The sequence below is a fragment of the Dromiciops gliroides genome, chromosome 1 (genome assembly GCF_019393635.1).
Source record: "Dromiciops gliroides isolate mDroGli1 chromosome 1, mDroGli1.pri, whole genome shotgun sequence".
NCBI lineage: Eukaryota > Metazoa > Chordata > Mammalia > Microbiotheria > Microbiotheriidae > Dromiciops > Dromiciops gliroides.
Window position 1 is genome coordinate 161,630,452 of NC_057861.1, and position 26,235 is coordinate 161,656,686.

The 26,235-nt window shown below is 42.4% G+C and overlaps 1 protein-coding gene across 1 annotated transcript in view; it reads right to left on the minus strand.

The window, feature by feature from the left end:
• The window catches only part of DUSP22 (dual specificity phosphatase 22), an 81,306-nt gene extending 56,765 nt beyond the window's left edge, over positions 1-24,541 (minus strand). The window contains exons 1-2 of the mRNA XM_043978203.1: positions 24,196-24,541; positions 13,024-13,057 (exon numbers count right to left, since the gene is read on the minus strand). Of these exons, the coding sequence (XP_043834138.1) occupies positions 13,024-13,057; positions 24,196-24,216 (55 nt within the window). The 5' untranslated portion in view covers positions 24,217-24,541. The remainder of the gene's footprint in view (positions 1-13,023; positions 13,058-24,195) is intronic.
• Between the last annotated feature and the right edge of the window lie 1,694 nt (positions 24,542-26,235).

The window sequence follows — 26,235 nt, forward strand, 5'->3', positions numbered from 1 at the left end:
GAGCTGACCTTTCCCATTCCCGTTCCCTGCCTTGCTGCTTGTCTTCAAATAAATTCACAATGTGTAAACAGAGCTGACTACAGGATTATTATTAAATCAACTCTAATTAGATTGTATGTATTAGACTAAAACATTGTCATCTCCTAGAGTTTCCCAATCATGCTTCGAAGAAAATCACAATCTCTACATACTGATCATATATTCTAACTTTTATCAGCATTCATGACTCTGGACTGTAGACCTGGATAATGACGGTCTCTTTTATGTTCAAATCTGTCCCAAATGTCACCAGCTCTTTTTCTCTGCTCCCCTGCTGGACAAAGTGACTTTTTTGCTACTCTTGGGCTGCTGGAGATTGTTCAGCTATTTCAATAACAAACAGTTGGGGCGGCTAGGTGGCGCAGTGGATAAAGCACCGGCCCTGGATTCAGGAGTTCCTGAGTTCAAATCTGGCCTCAGACACTTGACACTTACTAGCTGTGTGACCCTGGGCAAGTCACTTAACCCCATTGCCCCATTAAAAAAAAAAATTATACATTAAAAAAAAAAATTATACACTCAATGACAAACAGTTCCCTGAAATTGTAGAGAACTGCAAAGTTTCAGATCTACTCTCTGGGCAATACAGACAAGCCCCGCCAGCAGGATTCTGCTTCTTTGATGAGCTCCCAGGAGTTACAGGGCTCTAATCCAATCAAAGTAGCTCCTAGATCAGCAGCAAGGCTTGCCTATCCCCAGTCAGTTCTCAAACGCAGTCAAGACAAACCAACACTTCACTCTGCAGGATTCTGCTTTCTCCAACAAGTTCTCAGCCAACTATACAGTTCCCCTACAAACAAAATAGCTACTAGAGCAACCTGAGAGCCTTCCAGGCTTAAGCCTGAAGCAGCTACTCTTCTCTGATCCATTTTCCCCACCCAAATAGCAAGGAGCATCTCTCTGCTTCAGTCTCCATAGTTAGCTTTCCCCTTCCAGCCACAGCTGTGCCTTCTCCTCTTCCTCCTGATCTCTAGCATCTCATTTTCTCTTGCAACCAAAACACAAACTCTTAAGTACAAAAATGTACTTATAGTTTTCTCATGGTCCCCGAATAGTTCTTTTGATTTAGTTTCTGAAATAGATCCTTCAAAAGCCTGAAAACAGCCATATGTAAATGAGGTGATAGATACCAATGCCTTGCAAGCCATTCCTGCCTTTCATCATCAGTACTTGTGACTTAAGGAGCATGCTTTCACTCAAATCCTGTCTCTCTTGAAACATTCAAATCTGAGGGGCTGTTTCTCAAGTTACTTTGATTTGTATTCCTCTCACAAATGGTTTTTTTTTTTTTTTGGCCCTTAAGAAAAGAAAGTATCCACATACAAAAGTGGTAGTATATTGCAGAAGGAAAGTAAGAATTAACTAGCTCTATCTTCGCTTTATCTTCAGTTATCACTGCCTTATCCACTCTGAGCATGAGTCCTATCCCACCCCCCCTTTTTTTGTGGGGCAATGAGGGTTAAGTGACTTGCCGAGAATCACACAGTTGCTTTATCCACTGCACCACCTAGCTGCCCCCACATACCAATTTCTTTGGACATTTTTTCCTCCTTGATCTTCTCCCATAATCTCTCTATTGTGCTCTCTCTGCCCTAGTTCCTGAGTTCTTCATATGAGCATTTTCTCTTAATATATGATGCTTCTTTCTCCCCTTCTTTTTACATATCCTTTTTCTTTTAAGCAGGTACGATATCAATAAGTAAACATTTATTATGAATCTACTGTGTGCCAAGCACTGACTATAAATATAATGACCAGGAAGGCTGGTTTTTAAAAAATTACATTTATGGTCTCAGTGGCCCATACATCAAAGCACCAATTATGGGTAACAGAGAAAGTGAACTAGGAATCTTAACTTGAGTCAGTAAATATGAGCTCACAGATGTCACCAAACTCTAACAGGACAAACAACATGTCTGGAGTGCAACAATGGAAAAATCCACTTCATTCAAAAGGAACAGATTGGTTAGGAAAAGAACTAGGGTAACACTGAATAACAAAATAATTACTTGATGGATTGAATAGAAAACATATATTTGGCAATTTATTGGATGTGGAGGGATAGAGGAAGGGAATAGTCCTCTGAGATTATCTGTAAAAGGGGAAGAAGCAAGAACAGAAAACCTGCATGAAAATCCATAAACTTAAAGTGAAAAGCATGGTAGAAAGTATTCAGGGAAAGACCAAAAGGAGTAGAAATAGAATTGTACTGGATAAGAGAACAAAAAGAGAGAGAGAGAGAGAGAATACTACTCATCTCAAGAAAAAAATTTATAAAACACTTTCCATGTTCAAGGTACTATCTTTGGCACTAGAGATACCAAATAGCTGATTGATGTAATGGAACAGAGGAGACTTTAAGAAAATATACACCTGCTCTCAATTAGTTCGTATCACCTAGCTGAAGTGAGTTACATTTGTGACCATAAAAAAGAAATTACACATGTGATTGTCAAAACACTAATGGTTATCTCTGAGGAACCAAGGCCAACAAGAGAGATATCACAGACCTAGATTAACAAATCTTATTTAAGAAAGTTAGTGAGTTTCATGTAGAATGCTCGGTATATTCTGAGATAGATCCTGAAAGGGATTGGTTTTGTAAGCACCTAGAAAACAAAGAGGTGATTACTTTGAGCTTTTATGGGTTCACTAAGAAAAAGCTGTGTCAAATTATTTACAAATTATATTATTGATAAGGTTAGAAGGCTAGTTCATCAGGGAGATGAAAGAATGAACAAGCATTTATTAAGCAATTACTACATGACAAGGTTAGGCTAAGCACTAAAGATACAAACAGAAAAGCAAGACAGTCTTTGCTCTCAAGTCTCACATCTAGGCTAGACAACACATATAAGAGGTTTCAGTTGCAAGTCAGATGGAAACCCAGTGGTCCTTAGAGTGCAACAGTAAAGCAGATGGTAATGCATCTTCTTTAATGTCATCTCCATTAATAAAAACCATATCTATTTCTGATGTTGCACCATTTGACAGTGCCAAGGCCTTTGATGACAAGAGCTTTCTTTTCTGAGCCTTCAGTAACTATGGCTGCTGAGGATGCAGGAACCCCAGCACCTGCAGAGAAAATTGCCAGGTCATATTTCCACAAGAGCTGTTCCCCTGAATGATGTCTTTGTGAGGTGGTCTGGAAACCACACTGGTGGTCTGAAGGTTGCTACTGGTCTCAAGGCTCATCTGCTTACCTGCTAGTCAGTGGCAGTTAGCTGACAGGTGGTATTAAGGGTGGCAAAAATACTGAGCCCCCCTTCTTCACAAGGGTGATTCCCCTTAACAATGGCTGCAAGGGCTAAGAGGGAAACAGGGTCAGTCATTTTTTTTAGTTTTTTTTTTTTTTATGAGGCAATTGGGATTAAGTGACTTGCCCAGGATCACACAGCTAGTCAGTGTCAAGTGTCTGAGGCCAGACCTGAACTCAGGTCCTCCCAAATCCGGGGCCGGCACTCCATCCACTGTGCCACCTGGCTGCCCCAGGGTCAGTCATTTGAGAGGGCAGGGGTTGGGGGTGGGAACAGGACACTAATATTTCTTGGGCTCAGCATCCTAGGATATTTCCAGCAGGATCCCAGAGGAGGTGATGACTAAGGTGGCTTGACCCACCCAGTACCTCCTGTCTGTCCCTCAGTGGGCCTTGATGCCTCAACTAGATTGACTTGCCTGACCCTTTGGTGGTAGTTGTTAGGTGGTTGGTATTAGTGGCTGCAAAGATGGCAGACTCCCTCTTCTCTCTACAACAGCTCAGGGGCCAAGCTGGAAACACATCATGAGATCTGGAGAACACTGTTATTGCCAAGGCATTTAGGTCCAGGGTTTGGGGCTGTCTCTATCCCTACGGAGGGGGAACAGTAGTCCAGGTGATAGCAGTAGTCTGGCCTACATTGGTACATTCTACCTTTTGTCTCTTCCCAGGGTGGGCTGCCTGGCCTATTACAGTTTTGCTCTTCCAGGAGCATTTAACAAAATCAATTACAATTCTTTATAGAGAAGACAGAAATGAGAACTCCACTCCTGACACTCCCAACCTCACCACTATCACCCCACCAGCCTTCTCAGCCTGGAAAGTGCCTCCATCCCTGTGATCCCCTCCTCCCACTGGTAAGTTCCTATCAAAACCCCCATTTCGAGAAAGCATCCAGGTCAGTCACACTTACTCCTTCAGTCCCCTCCGGACTGAGCTTCTCCAACCCACACCTGCACAGATATTTTCTCTCCCTCAACTCCATTTGCAGCTCCCTTTAACTTGCTGTCTTACTCCATTAGAATGTAAGCTCTTTAGTGGATAGAGCACCGGCCCTGGAATCAGGAGTACCTGAGTTCAAATCTGGCCTCAGACACTTAACATTTACTAGCTGTGTGACCCTGAGAAAGTCACTTAACCCCAACTGCCTCACTAAAAAAAAAAAAAAAAGAATGTAATCTCTTTGAAGGAAGGAACTATCTTTCTTTTTACTTCCAGTTGTATACCCAGCATGTCACATAGTGCCTGCCACAGAGAAAGCACTTAATAAATGTTCTTATCTATCTATCTACCTACCTCCCAACCTATCAATCAATCATTTAGTGAACTGAAAGCTCAGTAGGAGTGATTAGTATGTTGTGGCTGCTATTTAAAAAAAAAAGGTAATAATAATACTATCGTAAGTAATGTTATCTTAGACTTCATGAATGGAAAAACTGTCCAGAGCCAGGGAAGTAATGGTCCTTGGTGGGACCACAGCTGACATACAGAATCTAGTGATAGGCATCACATTTCAGAAAGGACAACAGACAATGTGGGAAAGAATGGCAAGTCTGGCGACAGCATTGAAATCATGTCATCCTAAGAACCAGGTAAATGAAGTGGACGTGTCTGGCTTGGAAAACATGTGGCAGGGATGGAATTTTGTAGGCAGGAAGGATGACACAATCACCATCTTTACATTTTGAAGGGCAAGAGGAATTACGCATGTTCTGCTTGGTCCCGGAGGAGCAAAACTGTAACCTAATTATAGGAAGGCAAATTTCAGACTGATATAAGAATTTCAATCAAGTTCAAACATTTCTTTTTTTTTTTTTGGTGAGGCAATTGGGGTTAAGTGACTTGCCCAGGGTCACACAGCTAGTAAGTGTTAAGTGTCTGAGGCTGGATTTGAACTCAGGTCCTCCTGACTCCAGGGCCGGTGCTCTATCCACTGCGCCACATAGCTGCCCCCAAACATTTCTTAATTAACGGTTAATAATTAAGAGTCCTACCCTAAAGAGGAGTGAGCTTCCTTAAGAGGCAGTGGGTTGGGGCAGCTAGGTGGCTCAGTGGATTGAGCACTGGCCCTGAAGTCAGGAATACCTGAGTTCAAATCCAGCCTCAGACACTTAACACTTAGTACCTGTGTGACCCTAGGCAAATCACTTAACCCCAACTGCCTCACCAAAAAAAAAAAAAAAAAAAAAAAAGAGGCAGTGAGTTAATCACTTAAAGGTCCCCTCACTGGGAGCCTTTAAGCAGAAGGTAAATTACCATTTATTAGGGATAACATGGAGAAAATTCAAGCCTTATATGGGCACGAGGCTTGATGCCTCCCAAGCCCTTTCAATTCTCAGACTCTATCATTTTTAGTGGTCTCTCAAATGGACAACAGGGAACTACCTGCAGAAGGTAGTCAGACACCTGCCTGTGCCCAGCATGATAATCTATGTTCTCTCTATTTCATGAAGAGGGACCTTCAAGATGAGGAAGGGAGAAAAGAACTGGCCAAACATAATTCTGTATAATGAACTTTTAGGGGCTTTACCTGGATTCCACTGTGAAGGAAATCTAACCTAGTACCACCATCCATTCAATATTTTAATGACAGTAAAATGGGGTGGGGAGAGGAAGAACAAACATTCATTAAGCACCTAATACACTAGGCACTATGCTAAGCCCTTTTCAAATATCTCATTTGATCTAGGAATCAAATCACAAGAGCCCTATAAAATGGAAATAGAAGAGTCAAATACACACATACATATAAACACATATATGTGTATGTTATCTCTTTTATTGGACAAAGGTCAAGTCAACAGATATTTACTAAGCCCTTACAATGTGCCAGGCACTAAGCTCTGGGAATACAAATATAAGGAAAAAGACTGTTCCTGCTCTTGAGAAGCTGACATCCTTATTTGGAAGTTAACACATAAAAGCTGAAGGGCAGGTGTGTTTACAAGTGGGGGGTTGGAGGGAAGGGGGTTGCCAAGAAAGAAGAGGGAAGATGATGATACAGGTCCATGATAGAAAAGTCCAGAACACTGCAGTCTGGTAGGAAATGAAGAGATGGCTGGCCTTGGTGCCCTCCTTAAATAGAGGTTTTGGAAGGAATTCTCCACCTTCCAATGAGAGGGAGAAGCCCCAAGGGCAGAGGGTACTTCTGAGGCATGAGTTTGTGAGTCCCAGGCCTGAAGTGATCTTCCAAGATGAAGAGCTTTCTGGGCAGTGATGGAGAAATTGAGAGGGGTGCAGCCTGTTGGGACTTGCCCAGGGTCACACAGCTAATAAGTGCATGAGACTAAATTTGAACTCAGGTCCAGGTTCCCGAGTCCAGGCCCAGAGTTCTATCCACTGGGTCACATAGCTGAATCTTCTCTTATACAGGCAGCACAGTATCCAAGCACAATAGTTAATAGTCAAAGCCAGGAAGATCTGAGGTCAAGTCACATCTCTGACCCTGGGAAGTCACTTAACTTCTCGATGGTCTAGACAACTCTCTAACACTCTTAAGTTGTCTAGGTGGTGCCCACCTGTAATGGTAAAGGGAGCTTCCTCAACTAAGAGTTCCCTGTACCAATGAAATCACAGATCTGGTCCCTATCCACAATCTTCTCCTATGTAAGATGGCTTAAGGGAAAGGGGAGGGAAGAGTTGTACAAACAACTTAGCAACATCCGTGGCACCCATCAAAGTAACAGTGATACTCCTCTGAGTCCTGACCAAGTCCAATTGTATTTAGCGTATCAGATCAGAAAAGAATGGACCCTTTGGTGAATACTATAATTATACAGCACAGGTAAATTCTTAGAGGTTGTTTTCAGTAATACAGTCAAGTCAGTAATCTGAAAGATTTTAAGAGTTCTTCCTTCTGTGGTATTTAAAATGTTTAGTTTGTATTTGTTTGTATTCCATAAATCAATGTAACAGTAACCCTTTAGCTTCTTGTTAACAGTGTTTACATCAGGTACAGAGTTTAAGTTGAAACAAAACAGGATCTTAGCAATCTAAATTTTTCAAAGCTTCAAGTGAACTCTGGGTTCCTATTTTGGTGTTCCCCTTTCAGCTCTGTTATTGATTAGGTTAGAACCTCAAGGTTCCAGTTGGGTTTTCACTGCATGACTAGTACTGAAATCTTGTATTGAGTTCTGTCTTCGTAAAAGATTTTAGCAGGTACATCTAAGGAGTCTTTACAAGTAACTTGGAACCAGAAAAGACATCCAGTGAAGGGGTGCCCATGAGGACACAATATTTCATAGACTGACCCAGGGAAAGATGCACCACGGACCTGGTGACTGCATGGAATGTCTGAGACCAGAAAAAGAATGTATTGAACGAATGGACTCTGAGGAAGATTACCAAATTTCAAGGAGACTTCATATTGGTTAACATTGATGCCCATTATTGTACTCCTTTGGAGTTCTCATAAATCATCTTGCTGTTGTTTGGTTTTCCCCTTTAGATCAGTCCCTGATTTGAGACATTCCTACTATGTCTTGTACTGTTCTTGGTTAATGGTTCTGATCTCACTTTGTAACTGGGGCTATCCCTGGTAGTATCCGGGATAATGTTTTACCAAGTTTGTTCTCTGCGGTCATCAGCATATCTAGGGGTTGCCTTTGACCAGCAAGGGGAAATGTTAAGGAATACTCTTAACTTGTCTTTTTGAGCTGCCTTATCTTCCAGAAACAACAGGCCCAGAATATGAAGGAGGCCTTGAATGTGTATCAAGGATGAAATCCCCCCTCCCACCAGCTGACATAATTTGTTGTGTGCATCCCAAGCTGGACTCCCAGAGTATCCTTGGGAGTAAAGACAAGAGTCTGTCAGTCTGCAATAGACTTGGAAACTGCTTGTGCAGCTGGGATCCTTGTAGATAAGTAGACCAGCCTATCTTAGTATCTTAGCAGTTCCCAAGGGGAAAGAATGCTGCTTTTGCCATCTTAATTATTTATGATTTCTCCTCCCCAACCACTCCCATTTAGGTGATTTCTCCTTCTCCTCTCTTTGTTACAATTTCATAAATATGCAAGTATCTGTTTGGATTGTGAACTCTGCATCTATTTAGGGTGCCACATGCACGTTCATTTCTCTTGTAATAAATCTAGTTGTGATGCAATGTCCCAAGGACTTGTGATATTATTTTCGGTTAACAGTTTTCAGTAATGCAGTCAGGTCAAGTCAGGCTATTTTTTTAAAGGCTGCCCCCAAATGAAAGCTTGCCTCATATTATGCCCCATATTATAAGGTAGCTTCATATTATACCTCATAAAATTTAAATGCTGGTTTTCTGAATTACCCAATGACAACAAGGGCCAGACCTCTAAGCCAGAAGGGACAAGAAAGGGTAGGGGAAAGAGGGTAAAGTGACTAAGGTTGTTCAGAATGCCAGGCCCCCAAGGGCTCTCCCGGATCCTCCTCTGAGAATCCCAGAGAGATGTCAAAGGGAGAGAAAAGGAATGTGACAATCAGGTAAGCATGCTGAAGAAAGATGCTGAGGGCCAGGCTAATGGACCCAGGACTGATCACCTATTATATGTAAAGTGCTGGCTTCTGTACATGGAAAGCTAGATTGAAGGAGATGGAGACAGACAGACACACACACACACACACACACACACACACACACACACACACACTCTGACACCCATACCAACTTATAGACTCAAAGAGTAATGCAATAAGAAGACAACACAACAAGCCAAAAAAATTCTTAAGGTAGTACAATATTAATTTAAAATTCCAAGTGAGGGATAGAGGATAAATGGTACCACTTCTGGTTGAAAGAGAGATCATTGTTAGGAAAAGGATGCATCCTTCTTTTCAGAGCAAAGAGATGGGGACTACAGATGTGTAATACAGTACACACTGTCACTTGATTTGGATTTTTCTTCCTTATAAGAGAGTAAGGTGGCACCCACTGAAAGGAATATTGAAGCTGAAGTCAGGAATACCTACTCCTTAGTCAGCTGTGTGATGATGGGCAAGGCACAGAATCTCTCTCAGCCCCAGGATCCTCTTTTGTACAATAGGGGTGACAACAGCCTCTCACAGGGTGATTGTGAAGACAAAATAAGCTAACTCACATAAAATGCTTTGCAAACCTTTTAAAGCACTAGGCAAGCTCCAGCTATTTTATTGTTATTACAAAGGTTCAGGTGAGAGGGATTAAAGGGAAAGAACTAAGATATGGAAACAAAAGGCAAAGATCAACTTAATAACCATTATTGCTCCTATCACAAAGTTTCAATTAAAAGGGATTAGAGGGAAATAACTATGCTAAGTCTACATAGCACTTTAAGGTTATCTCATTCACATCTGTTATCTCATTGATCCTCAAAGCAATCCCACTATACAGATGAGGAAACTGAGGCCAAAAGAAATCTTGACTGCCCAGGGCAGAATTCAAACAGCAGGTCTTTCTGACTCCACCCCAACAAAAGGTGGGCTAGGAGAGCTTCATGGAATTGCAAGGATTTGAACTGAACCTTATAAGTATTGAGAGATTTTGAAAGACAGAAAAGGGAAATGAGGAGGGAAGGGCAGAAGCAAAGACCCAAAGACACAAGGTAGCCCACAATGACAAGGGAAGTGAAGTCTGCTAGAAAAGGCAGGTTCAGGTCGGATGCAGACTGAGCAGCTTTGACTTAAGGGGCCTTCTACAATCTGATTCCAATTCACTTTTTTAGCTCTCTTTCCATCATTACTTCATATCAGGACACCCTATTCCAGTGAAACAGGACTAACTGTTCCCCAAACTCCAAAATCCATCCCCAACTGTATGCATTCAGAGAGGCCACCCCAATATACCTGAATTATGCTCCATTGCCTTCCCCTCTCAGGATCCTAGTGGTCCTTCCAAACTCAGCTCAAAGGCCACCTCTTCTAGGAGGACTTCCCTGATAGAGACGTCTCTTCTCTCGCTAATCTTCCCAAAGTTGTTAGTGCTTTCTCCTTCCCTAAATTACCTTAAATTACATTTATTGGTGTACATGTCTATATGCATTGCAGTATGCATATACCACCTACCCCAAAGGGTAGTTACACAAATCTTTAAAGTGTCATGTAAATGACAGTTCTCACGATGTTATACACCTGTCCCCAAAGGGATCTAAGCTCCTTGAGGGTTGACATTCTGCTTTTTGTCTTTGTAGTCTCCCATCACTCCACCAGGTGGCAAAGCGGCTAGAGTATAAGGCCTGGAATCAGGAAGAGTTCAAATCCAGCTTCAGATACTTATTAGCTTCTTTGACCCTGAGGAAGTCACTTAACTCTGTCTGCCTCAGTTTCTTCATCTGTAAAGTGAACTAGAGAAGGAAATGGCAACCCCCCCCCCCAGTATCTTTGCCAAGAAAACCCCAAATGGGGTCACAAAGAGTTGGACAGGACTGAAAACACTACAGCCCCTAAGTAGGCCCAGTGTCCAAGGTAGAGACTAGGATTTTCAAATATGTTCCTTGAACTGAATAGGCAATAACAGGGGACCATTTCTGAGGAGGGGAACTGGATGCTAAAAGCAGGGATTTAGGAAGAATAATGTGGTGGTTGTGTTCAGGGTGGGGTAGAGACAAAAGAGACTGGAGTCAAGGAGACCATGTAGAGACCATGGAGGAGTATGGACCTGAGGTAGAAAGGGACTACAAAAAACCCAAAAAAACAAAATAAGCCAATGCTGATGAAAATAAAATTCCTTACAAATAAGTAGGGCCACAGAGGTATCTACAAAGGCATTCCCCATGGCCACGGCTGCTTTTTCAGAATTTCACAGCTTACCAAATTAGCAATTCAAAAATAATTATAAATGGTACTATTTTTAACAATATGCTCTAATAGCAATTAGCATCTGCCAGCTCCCTGAGCTGAGCTTCCTATGAAACCAATTAGTTGGCATGAGGAGTCTACAGGGGTAAAGAGGAGAAAGTAAATATTATGGAGGAAAATGTTTGGAATTTTTCCTTCTTTTAAAAATAAATCAATTTTTTAAAGTAACTTGTGGATTGTATTATATTCTTTTATTTAAAAAAGCAAGTGATGTGAAATTGAGATTTACAATTTTACACAAAACTAAAAATACTCATACCTGCTACACTTCTGCTACTACTTACTATATTATACTTCCCAAGACAGAATATCTGTACCTATTCCAGAATGTGAACTGGAATTTAGTATCATATTATTCATAGCACTAAGTGAGCTCTATGCATTTTAAATACAGTTGTCTTGAAAATAAATCAATTTTGGGGGCAGCTAGGTGGCGCAGTAGATAGAGCACCGGCCCTGGATTCAGGAGTACCTGAGTTCAAATCTGGCCTCAGTCACTTGACACTTACTAGCTGTGTGACCCTGGGCAAGTAACTTAACCCCCCCTGCCCTGCAAAAAAAAAAAAAGAAAGAAAGAAAATAAATCAATTTTAAAGAAAAGCCATTTCAAAGACCTGAAAGCACACAGATTAAAACTAGCTAAAAATGTCTTAACACCAGTGACTGTGCCACCCCTGGCCGGGTTATATTTGGCTTCTTTAGGAGGGAAGAGAATGTGCTAGGCAGGCATGTGTGGGGAAAAGGCCCTTTTACTGTAACCTGGCACCCGTAGCAAAATGTCCTTACCAAGCTTCTTAATCTAGTCCACCTCTGGTAAATCACATCAACCCCTGGAATGCCAGGACACCCAACCACGGATATGTAGTGGTCTACCAATTCATGACAGAGACTCAGCTACCACACAGGAAATAATAGCAGCATCTAACCCACAGGGCTGTTGTGAAGATAACTCCCCCCTATAAAACACTATATAAATTTTAGCTATTATTATTGTTGTTATTCAAAGGTTCAGTTGAGAGGTATTAATGGGAAATAACTGGTATGGAACAAAAGGTAATATAAACGTTAATAATAATTATTATTTTTGCTGTGTAAGCTAGGATAGAATACAGGGCCTAGAGTGTAGAAGACTCTTCTTCCTGAGTTCAAATCCAGCCTCAGATACTTACTAGCTATGTGACCCTGGGCAAATAACTTAACCCTGTCTGCCTCAGTTTCCTCATCTGTAAAATGAGCTAGAGATGGAAAATGGCCAAACCACTCCAGTATCTTTCCCAAATGGGTTCATGAAAAAGCTGGGACAGGACTGAACAACAACAAATTGCAAAAGTTCAGCTGAAAGGGATTAAAGGAAAATTCCCCAAAGGGAAAAAAGGGCAAAGATACATCTATCAGAGAAGCCCTTGTTGATTCGGGGAACTGTAGGATGTATCCAATGTTTATCTATATACACATTGTATCACCCCAGAATATAAACTGCACTTTAAAGTCAGGGATAGCCTTGCTAGGTATCCTCTAGACAAGCACAATGCTTGGAAAACGATAGGCATGTAATTAAGGCTTGTTTCAATAGCTGATATTAAATCAATATAGACTGTAGACAATGAGTGCTATGTACTATGAGGGAATATAAAACAAATCCTCTACCAGAGTTATTATCACAGCCAAGTTTTCCTCTACAGTGAAAACAGACATCTGGGAATTTGCAGCAGTTAACTATAGCAGGGATTCTTAACCTGGGGGTCTATGAACTTTTTCTTCTTAAAAAAATAGCTTGAAAACTATTTCAACATTAATTGATTTCTTCTGTAATCCTACACATCACATTTTATGCATTTCTTAAACATTTCTTCCTTCTTTGAAAGCTGCTTCCAAGTCCCAGATAAGGATCCTTAAAATGCTCTTTTAAGGTCAGCACTCACCTTTAAAGTTGCCAATGTAGAGACCAGGCAGGATCTAGGGAAAAGAGAGGCACACAAAAATGTAAATATTAGGACAAAGGTTGACAAAGTTTCACTGGCATTGAGGAATGGGCAGGGTAGGGAAGCAGCCAGCTAGGTGTGTTCTGAGTACATACAGTGCCCTGCTGTCTTCAGCATCAGCTTCCAGTCATCCCTTGGGGCAGGCCTAGGATTCCATAGTTCGTTTAATCACACTGCGTTTTAAGGTATCTAGGATTGGACCCTCAGACCTATAAGAAACCCACTCCAAAGGCTTTATGGAAGGTGAAGTGTCATAATCAAACTCAAAGGAGGTAAGTTCAGGGAAAGGGCCCCACTATTTCCCAATCTTTTTCCTGTAGGTGATCCATTGGCCCACTTTCTAAGAAAAGACCTTGAACTTGGGAAGTGGCTCTGCTATACTCCTGCCTTTCTCTGTGTATTCCCATTTGTAAAATGAGAGAGTTAATGCAGATAAGCACTCTGAGGTCCCTTTTGGCTTTAAAACTATAACCAGATGGCAATGAAGAACCCCAGCCATCCTGGAGAATACATCTGTATTGACTATGACACTGGAGGGGGAAGTCAGAAGATATAGGCTTTGGTACCAAACCTGTCACTAAGTAACCAGTGCAGAACTCTGATGAGGCAGCTTTCTCTGGCATCCATTTTCTCCTTTATAAAATAAGGGAGTTGGGGCAGCTAGGTGGCGCAGTGGATAGAGCACCGGTCCTGGAGTCAGGAGGACCTGAGTTCAAATCCGGCCTCAGACACTTAACACTAGCTGTGTGACCCTGGCCAAGTCACTTAACTCTCGTTGCCCCACAAAAAAATAAAATAAAATAAAATAAGGGAGTTGGCCTAGATCAAAGAGCCTTAACTTTGTGTCATGGACCTCTCACTGACAGTCTGGTGAAGTCTATGTACCCCTATATATTGTTGCCAACATTCATAAAAATGTCAGTTAGAAGATAGTGAAAATAATGATGTAAATGTTTTCTCCCATCCAAGTTCATGGATTCCCCTGACATCTATTCATGGATTCCAGGCTAAGAAATCTGATACTTGAACATTGCTAAGGTCCCTTCAAACTCTTACATCCCATGATTCTAAGCACAGGAATTCGATTGGTATGGGTCTGGTGCCCTTTCACCTGGCCCTACTCATCAAGGTGATGGGAAACAGGTGTTAACAAGAGTCCTTCAAAATCACCACTAGTAACCAAAACCTCTTGGCCTTTCTTTTCTGCCTATTCTGCCACCTTAAATTCCCCAAATCCTTTTTCTCCTCCCTCACTCCATTTTCTTGAATCTGTACATTCAGATGAGCCATGAACAAATATATATGAGCAGAACTTCACATAAAAAGCCAAGGACTTTCCTTGAATTCCACTCTTCCAAAAATCCGAATATAGATAGAATCAAGACTCTAAAGGCACTCGTGACACGGATTGATCTCTCTCTCTCTCTCTCTCTCTCTCTCTCTCTCTCTCTCTCTCTCTCTCTCTCTCTCTCTCTCTCTCACACACACACACACACACACACACACACACACACACACACACACACACACACACACACACACACACACACTCTACTTCACATCTAAGAAGCTTTCTGATCTGCCAGCATACCTCACTGGCATTCTCAAATCCATATATGTCCAACAGTTTGGAGTATCTAAAAATATGCCAGCTCCAATGTATGATGTTTTTTTAAGTGCATACCGAACATGCCAGCATTAATGACATTTCCCTCCCAACATCCTAGCAACACCCTCCTGTCAGCACAAGGCTAGCACACACTCTCTTACTTAAGAAAAAAGCCTCCATTTATTTTCTTCCAGTGCAACCAATTGAAAACTCAACCTATGTGGGGGCTTCCTAGTGGGATAAAGATGGTCCCTACCTCAGTATACCATGCTGAGATCCACTACTGGGGCAACAAAGCCATTTTCTCAAGTTTTATCACACACACAGGAAGATGCCTACTTTCATACGCTTATTTCACATTATCCCATCACAAAAGCTGGGTTCAAATTCTGACTGACGTTCACTACCTAACTATCCTAGTCAAGTCCCCACCTCCCTGGGCCTCTGTTTCCCCATCTCTTAAAGAGACAGGTTGGGGTCCTTTCCAGCTGCAAAGGTTTGGTTTTATGATCCTACAGTAGCTATTTGGGGCAGTTCGAGTAGTGGACTTGGAATCAGAAAAAGTCAAGTTCAAACCCCTCTCAGACAATTAGAGGTATGACCCTAGGCAAGTCATTTCACCTCTTTCCATATCAGGCTTCTCTGAAAAATGGCTTTTTAAAGTCCTTACCAACTCTAACTATCTGTTCCTATTTCCCCAAATCTGCCTTCCATGCCTGGAGACTGCTCCCTTCTCACCTACACCTCTAAAAATCGCTAGCCTCTGTGAGGAAGGAAAAACCCAAGAGAGTTTCTGGATAATTATCAATTTATAAATTAGGCTAATAATCAATAAATTAATGGTCAGTGGTTTCTCCCAGTAACCAAAAAAACAAAAAAACATGAAGAGAATAGAAGCCTTAATATACTTTTAGAAAAAGGGGTGCCCCTGGCAGGTGAAAATCGACCCTGACAAGTGAACAATTAATGAGAGGGTGAGCTAAAAGTCTTCAGCTTCTCCTGATGAGAACATGGCTTGATCAGGAGACTCAGTTACTTCCAGCAATATGGATGGGCAAATGAAGCTTTCTCTACACAGACCACTGAGGTTGGTTTTCTCCTTCATGAGTTGGGTCACCCTAAATTCCAATGGAGGGGTGCTAGAGCAGGAGCTTATTCCCTCAAGGCAAGAATTTACCTAAATTAGATTCAGTTTATACTTCAGAAACAGTCTCCTAGTTGAGTGGAGTCCTGCCCAAAATCAAGGTGTATATAACCCCAAGGATTAGGGCAATCTCCTAAATCAACCCTTCAGAGACTGGCTGCCTGACCTACAGGGGCTGCTCCCTGAATAAGGAAATTAAAAGCTTGGATCCTAATTAATAAGTTGTTAATAAAATAGAAGGGGGCAGCTAGGTGGCTCAGTGGATAGAGCACCAGCCCTGGAGTCAGGAGGACCTGAGTTCAAATCCAGCCTCAGACACTTAACACTAGCTGTGTGACCCTGGGCAAGTCACTTAAACCCAATTGCCTCACCCCCCCCCCCAAAAAAAAGCCATCTAATAAAATAGAAAATAATTTCTCTCACCTCCTTTAAGACAGCTATGGTACTGCTTCACATGAATTCTGTTCCCATTGGCTCCTTTCCTCATCCAACTTCCCAAACCTAGTTCCCCAAGTTCCCGGTTCTCAGCCATCTTCTCTAGCTATAGCCCTGAATCCTACTTTCTACTCCCACCTCTGCAGATGATTCTCCAGTCTCTATCTCTGGTGCCTACCTCTTTACTAAACTCCTGTGCCCAACTAGATTCACAAATTTCCAGGAGACTGAGACTGAGTTGCCCACTATAGTGGTTTGCACATAGCAGCTACTGAGTATCTGTTGAATGAATGAAAGAAGAATAATCAAGGTACAAGAGATGCAAGGCAGATAAGAGGAGCCTGAGAGGGGCTGATGGCCAGGAGGTGACTGGACTTTCTCTTTTGCTTCACTCCATGGGCATCCACAATGAGGTCACTAACCAAAGCCACATCAGAGCAGAGGAACAGGTGCTAAAAAGCCAACCAGGGACCCAGGAAACAGAAGCAGCAAGTCAGATTTGAAGAGATAACTGAGAAAGAGCAAAAGGAAAATCAGCATCTCATATGCAGTGTGAAGATTTTTCTTTCTTATTGTAAGCTGTTAGAAGACGAAGCTATGCTGCTAAAACATGAATAAGGCCAATAAGGAATTATCCCATTGTTCAGACTGGGAAATCAAAGTAGAATTTCAAGAGCAGGAGATGGGAGTTATGATTGCCAAATGACAGACAGTCCAATACTCAGGTTGTGGCTCCCTTATTTCCATATACAGCAAGATAAGTTGTGTAGTATGATGGAAAGGTTGTTGGCTCTGGATATGGAAAACCTGGGTTCAAATCCCACCTCAGCAACTTACTACCTGTATATCCTTGGGCAAGGAACTTATCTAAGCCTCAGTTTCCTCATCTGAAGAATGAGGCAATTTGGAACAGATAGGTTCTAAGTTCCCTTCGAACTATAAATCTACAATCTTATCAGCCTAAATGTCCGAAAAAAGTAAAATAAAAATTTCATTATGTGACAAATCTCAGATGCTACTCAGACAAGTAAATGCAAGCAGCCTTACCAAAAGAAAAAGAAAGGGAAGAACATCTTCTCACTTGTGATGTTTAAAATCTAAATTGTGGTCGCCTTAAATTAGAAGCTTTAGCACCAGTCCTTGGGCATTAAACATTTATTAAAGCATACAGATATTCCCATGGAGTTCAGAAAGTTAAGAAAAAAGCCTATTTAGCCTAGAGTTGCAGCCTGGTTGGATTCTTCCTCAAGTCCTTTGCCACAAGCCTGCTTTAATCAGGAACTCTCTCCAGCAAACTGATTGTGGAAGCTTTTTATAGGTCTGGAACAGAGGCGGTCCTTACACACTGCTTCAAGCTGATTGGTTGGCATCATCCAAATCCATTGGTTCTGAAGGTGTTCTCAAGGTGTGATTACAATCCAGTTAACTTGAAGTAGGCTAATCAGCAGTTAATCACTCTCACTTGATTCAATCAGTCTAAATTAATCTTCAGGTGGGTCTGAGTATCTGCTAAATCTCATTATTTCATCACACACTGAAAGACAGCTGAGCGAGGGATGGAAATCTCGATCAGTAGCTAGGGAATAGCCCTCCAAGTGATAAAAGAATGGGCCTCAAAACTAAGTTTGGACACCTGAAGAACTCTTCTGCCGCTGCTGCACAAGAGTGGCTGAGACAAAACCTTAGCCTGATGCTACATCATAAACAAACAAAGGGAGAAGCCCTGACAGAATGAATACCAGTCAAAAAGAAACAAAGAGTCCTGGTCCATGTTGAAGAACTGTCAGATAAATGACGAAGGCACTTACATTCCAAGGGATTGGCAGTGCTTACTAAGATTTGGAGACCTTCCTAATGATTCTTCACAACAGATGACTCCCATTCTTGGAGGTTGTACACAACACTATTAAGAGTATATTCAGGGGGTGGCTAGGTGGCGCAGTGGATAAAGCACTGGCCCTGGATTCAGGAGGACCTGAGTTCAAAGCTAGCCTCAGACATTTGACACTTACTAGCTGTGTGACCCTGGGCAAGTCACTTAACCCCAACTGCCCCACCAAAAAAAAAAGAGTATATTCGGGAAGACCTGAGTTCAAATTTGGCCTCAGACACTTAACACTTACTAGCTGTGTGACCCTGGGCAAGTCACTTAACCCCAATTGCCTCACTTTAAAAAAAAAAAAAAGAGTATATACCAGGGGGCAACTAGGTGGTGCAGTGGATAAAGCACCAGCCCTTGATTCAGGAGGACCTGAGTTCAAATCTGGATTTGACTCAGACACTTGACACTTACTAGCTGTGTGACCCTGGGCAAGTCACTTAACCCCCATTGCCCCACGCAAAAAAAAAAAAGAGTATATACGAGTGAACTGGCCTGTGATCACAGGGCTGGATGGACAAACTGCTTCAAAAGGAAGAGATACACCTGGCTTATCATAAAAAAACAAAACCAAAACAAAACAAACAAAAAAAACCCAACCCACCTACCACCTTTTTGTGAATACTTGATGATATAGTGTTCTACCCACCCCAATCCTATCTGAAGCACACATATCCAACCCCAAATTCTCAATTTGACTTTGAGGCTTTGGGATACTAGATCTAATAACCTATCCAAACAAGGGCAAGTATACAAAATATCTCTGTAAACAAGACTGGGAACCGGAAAGACCAGATTTCCTTCCTGAGAGTCAAAAGGGGCTGCTGTCTGACTTCCCTGGGACTCCAAGTCACCATGTATCAAAGAAAGGAAAAAGATTTAGCCATGTCTTCCCTCCCCCCCAAAGATTCCATGTTACAGATGGTTACTTGATGCCACTGAGCCACAGATCCGACAAGTTTACAATAATACAGGGGAAGAGTCTCAAAGCTGATGCCTGCAGAGTTATAATGTTATGCTTTTTTCCTTTTAAAAAAAAACTTAAAAAAAACAAAACAAAAAAACTTTTAAAAGGAAGGAAGGAATGGAAAAGGAACTAAAAATCAAAGGTCACACATAGATTGGGAAAGTAAAGAGGAACCTTACCAGTTAACTAATCCAATGCATTCATGGGACAGGTGAAGCAACTAAGCCACTGAGAGTATGAGAGTTTAAGTGACCTGCATAAAGTCACAGCTAGTAGGAGGAGAGAAGGGGAATGAGTAATTATGTAGCACCTACTAAGTTCCAGGAACTGTACTAAGTGCTTTTTACAAATGTTATCTCATTTGATCCTTACAACAACCTTGAAAGGTAGGTGTTATTATTCTCCCCTTTTTACAATTAAGGAAACTGAGGCAAGTGGAAGTTAAGTGACTTGCCCAAGGTCATCTAGTCTGAGGTTGGATGTGAACTCACATTTTCCTGACTTCAGCCAAGCCTGGTGTTCTATCTACTCTACCAAGCTGCTTCTAGTAAGTAACAGAGATAGGGTTCAAACAGGTCCTCTGACCCCAAAGCCATCACTCCTTCCACTGTACCACATGGCCTCCCACGTGTGGGTATACCACACGTACAAGAGGCCACAAAGACACAGCATCATGAAAATAACAAGGCATTTGCCACCAAGAAGAGCATGTTCCTTTTCCTTATTATCTTCCCATGATTCATAAATATCTTTGATTTTATCTACAACAGGAAAATCTTGAAATTAGCAAAGAATGCTGACAGCAGCAGTAGTAGTAACAATCACAATAATACAGATAATACTTGCTAGCATTAATAGCACTTTAAGGTTTGCAAAGCACTTTCTACAAATATCTCACTTTTTTCCTTAGAACAACTTGGGCGGAGGGATGCTATTATTATCCTCATTTTATATCTGAGGAAATGGAGGCCGACTGAGGTTAAATAACTTGCCCAGTGTCACAGAGTTACTAAATTACTAAGAACTCCAGTTTTCCTGACTAGTAGATTATTGGACACTACAGCTACCAGAAAAGATGTCTTAGCCTCCTCTATCTACACTCTTTGTCCAGAGCCCATGCCAATCTTCCTAAGGATGACAGAGCCACTCCGTGTGTCAAAAGTCCAACAAATGAAAAGAACAACATATGAAAGATAATGCAACTGCAATCACTTTGGGGGGACAAACTGTAGCACAACCTTGCACACAAATGCTTGCTGAATTAACCTTATACGAAAGGACAATTATGACAAAATAATATGAGCAGAACCAGGAGGATAACTTATGCCACAAAGACACTGTAAAGATAAACAAAATTTTGAAACAATAGTAAAGAACTATGATTGATGCAATGACCAACCATGATCTCAGCAGCCTGATAATGAAACTGGGCAACAAGAGGACCATGAGCTTTTTGTTCATAGACTGAAGGAAGCACCACCCTACCCTGATATAGTGAAAAGAACACTGATGCTGTGTTTCTGTCATTTATCAACTATGTAACCTTGGGGAAACAAATTTAAATTCTCTGGGCTTTACTATGGGGGGGGGGGGGATACCATCATTATCTACCTCACAGGATTGTTTCAAGGAAAGCCCTGCACAACTTAAAAAGTTATGAGTTATTTTTATTACCCAAGTAGCCACTCCACTCAAATTCACATGCTCAGAGACTAAAGGGGTCAATTGATTGTAGATTTAGAGCCAGAAGTAATCTTAAAGATCCATCTAATCTAATCCTCTCACTTTATAGCTAAAGAAACTAAGGCCCAGATCATTAAAGTGACTTGCTCAAAGTCACACAGAGCCAGAATACAAATCCAAGTTCAGGAAACTTTCAACTCTTATGACAATCTTAGCAGATTTTTGCAAGGCATCACAAAGTACTGTATTTACCTACAGTACAGATTTTTAGATAAACTTAATATTCAGAAAGTGTATACCTCTGACATGATCAATCATTAGGCTACTGCGTGGCCCAGTGAATGAAGTTTTGGAGTTAGAAAGACCTGAGTTCAAATCTTGCCTCTTACTGACACTTAATAGCTATGTGACCCAGGGAAAGTCATATAACCTTGCCCTGTTCCTCCTTCAACACCTCTCTCTCTGTCTCTCTCTCCCCCCCACGCCCCCACCCCCAAATGAGAGAGCATGTGTAAAGCACTTTGTAAACCTTAAAGTATTGCATAAGTGATAGCAATTATTACCAATATGCTTCCTGGAAGTTGTCTATGAATTTTTAGACTGTATGAGGACTTGAGAACAGTACTCTCTCACAGGATACATTCAAACAATGCATTCCCTCCATCTTCTGTCTATCCAGTCTCTGGGTTAATTTGAGCATATCCCATGTTTAATTATCATTTCTACATAGTTAAGTTCCAAATCTTCCTCTCTAGACTGAGTCTCTCTCCTGATCATCAACTGCTTATTGGACATTTCAAACAGAATGTCCCATAGATATCTCAAACTTAACATGTCCTAAGCAGAACTCATTTATGGCTCTCACCAATCCCACTTCTCTTCCAAACTACCTTCTGTTGGGAATATCACCATTGTTCTAGTCACTTAAGTTCACCGCCTCAGAGTCATCTTCAATTCTTCACCCACTCTTAAATATAATCAACTGCCAAATGTTCATTCTATCTCCACAAAATCTCTTGCATCCATCACCTGCTTGTCCCTACTCACACAAGCACCACCCTAGTTGAGACCCATATGGTCTCTCACCTGGACTGTTACAATAGCCTTCTAAGTGGTCTCCCTTGCTCCAGTCCCTCCCCTCTCCAAACCATCTTCCACACAGCTACCAAACAGAGCCTAAAGCCCAGATCTAATCAACCACAACATTATCAGTCAGGGATTCAGGAGAGAGGAGAGTTCTGATGCCATTTCTGACAATAACTATTGGCCTTGGTCAAATCACTATGTCTATGTTTACAAAATGTAGGTGGCTGTCCTAGATCCCTAGCACTGCGGTTGCAGGGGGAAATCAATAATAATAAAAGACTTGGAAAAAGTTTTGGAAGAAATGGGCAAATAAAAACAAAAACTGCTGTTTATTGCAAAGATTAAAACTATGAACTTGTAGAATGAATATAACCATTTTCATCTGTACATATTTTAATACATAATTTATCAATTATTCAGGGGCAACAAAAGGCAATTCGATTAAGAAACATTTTAAATGGGAACCTAAAGTCGACTAGTATAAAATCAGTATCAATCTAACCTATCCCACAAATTGGTGACAAGCTTCCCCTCCTTTTTTTTTTTTAAAAAGCAGATTCAAAGGGCATAATAAAGGTATATCTCCAAACTGAGAAAGTACTCCTCTCTTTTATTCAAACGTTCTCTTGAGCCAAAGAAGTTAAGGTCTGAAGACCCTGCCTGGTGTAATAGAAAGGACAATGAACTTGGAATAGTAAAAGCCCCAGTCAAATGCCAGCCCTGCTAAACCCTGAGCCTCAGTTTCTCCATTTTTTAAATGAGACGGTTGTACCGATGACCTCTAAGGTCCCTTCCTGCTCTAGATCTGTGATCCTTTGAACCAAAACCAGGGTGGTGATTAACCCAGACCAAATACACAAAACGATTCCTTCTCATACTACTCAGTAACACTGAAACTATTTGGTATTTCCACTGGTGGCATTCAAGAGTCAGAGGATGCTGGCCCTAGAGTTAAAAGCAGCAGAATGTAAGTCAACAATTCCCACTTAATCCGACCACTTGAAAAATGGAATAAATGCACTTATCCGGGTAGTGTGAGGCTAACTGGGAAAGGGTCATTTCCCTTCACGGGAATCTCTCTCTGGCTACCAGTTCAATACATTCCTCCTAGGAAGCAAGAGCAGCGCCTGGATTCTGCCACCTTCCTGAGTCGTCAAAGGAACAGCCTGGCCACAGGACCTCAGAGTAACACCCGCCTAGGGGTGGGGCAAGGGGAAACTGGACAAGCCTAGGGTGGGGCTGACAAGCAGGAAGACAAAAGCACCGGGCTGTAGAAAAATGGGTCCTATTCAGGCAAAAGCAGCAAGGCGTCGATTTTCCAACCCCACTCATTAGCCAGGGGAGTGGGCTAGGGGTGAGGGGACAACAGGTTTCCCTCCAAGTGTAGAACGCCGGCACAGACACCGGACAAAAAAAGCCCACTGTGAATTCGCTTCCTCCAAGACAGGCAGCTGTCTTTTTAAAAAAGGGTTCCACCCTCCACCAGACTAATAGGTAGCTGTCCCAAGCAACTTCTATTGGCACATGGGAGAAAAAAAGAAGAAAAAACCCCACACACGAAAAACCTCTAGGGGAGTGGAAGGTGGGGAGGTATCCAAGGAGATAAAGGAAATTACGGCAGAGAAGACGCCCAGATGACCCACGAGATGGGTGGGCGACGTTTAAAGAGCCTCATAGGGGAGGGGAGAGGAAGAAAAGAGAAGAAACCACAAGCTCTCAGCTCCACCGCGCTCCCGCTGGGGACAGGTCGGAAGCACGTCCTAGCCCAGCAAGTGTAAATAGCTTTTAAAAGGGCATGGTGGTTGGTGAGAACAAGTGGTCCTCAGCCGCAGAAGGCATCCAGCGGGCAGAGCAAATGCCTGGGGGCTGTTTGCCGGGAAGCCTTCCCAAAAGGGAGGGCGGGGGATTTTCAACAGCACTGACCTCTACCCGCCACCAACCCCCCTGTTCCCCAATTAAAAAAAAAAATTGCAGAAGCATCCGTCTCATCCCTGATCTGTTCCCCACCGCTTCCATCAATTACCTCCCTGCCCCAACCAGATATTAAAAGTATTAAGGGGGGAAAAAAAAACTACACCCAGTCCTAAACATGCAAACATTTGTCTGAACGAAGAAGCAAAGCATGCTTTTTTTCGAGAGCTGGCTAAGCATAATTAAAGGAGGAAGATGCAGGGTGGAGGGTGAAATCAGGGGGAAGGGGCTAAGAAAGAAGGAATCAAGGCTTCCTACACCTTTCCCAGTGCTCGATCCTACAAAGGTGAGTTGAGCAAGCAAACAAGCAAGCACAAACAAACAGAAACATACATTACCTTGTTCATCCCATTCCCCATGGTGGCTATAAGCGAAATGAACTTTAGCACCCCTGGAAATGTGGCTGCAGGATCGCTAATTGCATGTTACAACAGGAGGAGGACAAGCAGGAAAGGGAGGAGGCACTAGGGAGGAATGGATTACACGCAAGATAAATAATAATAATAATAGAGAGGGAGATGTTCTATACTTTTTTTCCTTTTTTTTTTTCCTTTTTTGGTTTTCTCACGGCGGCAGGAGATTGGCCGCCTAGGGACTTCCCTAGCCAGAGACCAGCTGAACTAAAGGGATTCTTTTGCCAGGAAATGGGTTCTAAGCTTGGCCCTTCTCCGCCCCCACGTGTGAGTCAAGAAAAACCTCCTCCTAACCCCTCCGAGGTCCTCGCCACACCCCGCCTCGGCACGACTCTCGCTCCCTTCCACGGGATTTGTAGTCTCACCATAGGAGGTGCCGCAGTCTCAGCCCCAGGCTGGAGAACTACAATTCCCGGCGTGCAGTTCGGTAGGGACTGGGCACGGGGGTGGGGGAGCTGAGGAGAAGAGGCAGTGACATTCACACTGCTAGTAGCGCGCAGACGCCGCTGCAGTGGCTTTTGCTTTGGGTGTGCTGCTGCTTTTGCTGCTTTTCATTCACTTTCATTCCTGGAAGGATGCATGAAGCTCAGGTTTGGGTGGGTGGCAGAAGCCAGTGTTGTCTCTGCTGATCCGCAGACAGAGTGCACAGAATAAGGTCACAAGATGCTACGTCTAAGTATGTTTCTAAGTAAAATGCAAAGCCACATTGGGGGCTTTTTTTCTTTCTGGCGCGCCTGCTTTGGTTAAATCCCCTTTGGTGAAATACGGGGAGGCCTGTTACCAGAAATTGCTGCTCTGACTTTAATTAATGCCTCAGTGAGCAAGGTGCTAATCAAAACCCCTTGGTCCCTATGGCTAACCTGCTTGGGTTTTCTTGGGATTGTCCGGACTGGGGCATCGGAGTTCCCCCAGCACTGCCCTCCTTAGTGATAGATGAGTTAAGGCTAAGTAGGGATGCAGTGTCCCGCACTCACTTTTTGGCTTTTCGGCATTTCCATCCAAGAAACTTCCCCTTTTTAAAAGTAATTTAATTACTAAATGTTTTTCTCTTAAAAATTCTAATTTTTTTAAAATAACAATTATTTTTCTTTCCTTCCCTTATCCCCTCCCCCATTGAAGCAAACAAACAAAAAAATCTTAAAAGATGCATAGTCAAGCCATGCAAAGTCCTTGAATTGGACATATTTTTTAAAAAACAACACTGCCCGTAACCCCCCCCCCCAAAAAAAAGACCATGGTTCGTTTTGCACTGGGGTCTATGGTCGGTCTCTCTTTCAAGAGGTGGGTAGAATATTTTATCATCATCTCTGTTGAATTTCTTGATCAGCGTTCTTAAATCTTTCAAAGTTGTTTGTCTTTACAATGTTGTCATTATATCAACTATTCTGGTTCTGCTTCGCTCAATCAATTCATAAAATGTCATTGAGGAAGATGATCCCCAGAGGAAAGATGAAGAGGAGGTGGGGGTGGGGAGTGGGGAGGAACTGGACCTTAAAGATCTCTTCGAGCTCTAAGTCCACGATCCGACCTTATCTGACCAAGGACATTATAAACTTCTTGAGGGCAGGGGCCAAGCCCTACAAAGAGCGCTTTGGTGGTGATAGATAGCAAGAATAGCATCTTGAAGGGCAGCTTAGCGGCCCAGTGGATAGGGCACTGGTCCTGGAGTTAGGAGGACCTAAGTTCAAAGCTAGCCTCAGACACGGTTGTCCTGGATATATATCTTGCCATTGGACCCATATGACTCTGGAGGAAAGTGAGTTTGGTGACATTGCACAACCCTTCCTCACTTCTCGGCAAGTCCTCATTAAGAAGGAAGGACAGGGGCAGCTAGGTTGCGCAGTGTTTAGAGCACCGGCCCTGGAGTCAGGAGTACCTGGGTTCAAATCCGGCCTCGGACACTTAACACTTACTAGCTGTGTGACCCTGGGCAAGTCACTTAACCCCAACTGCCTCAGTAAAAAA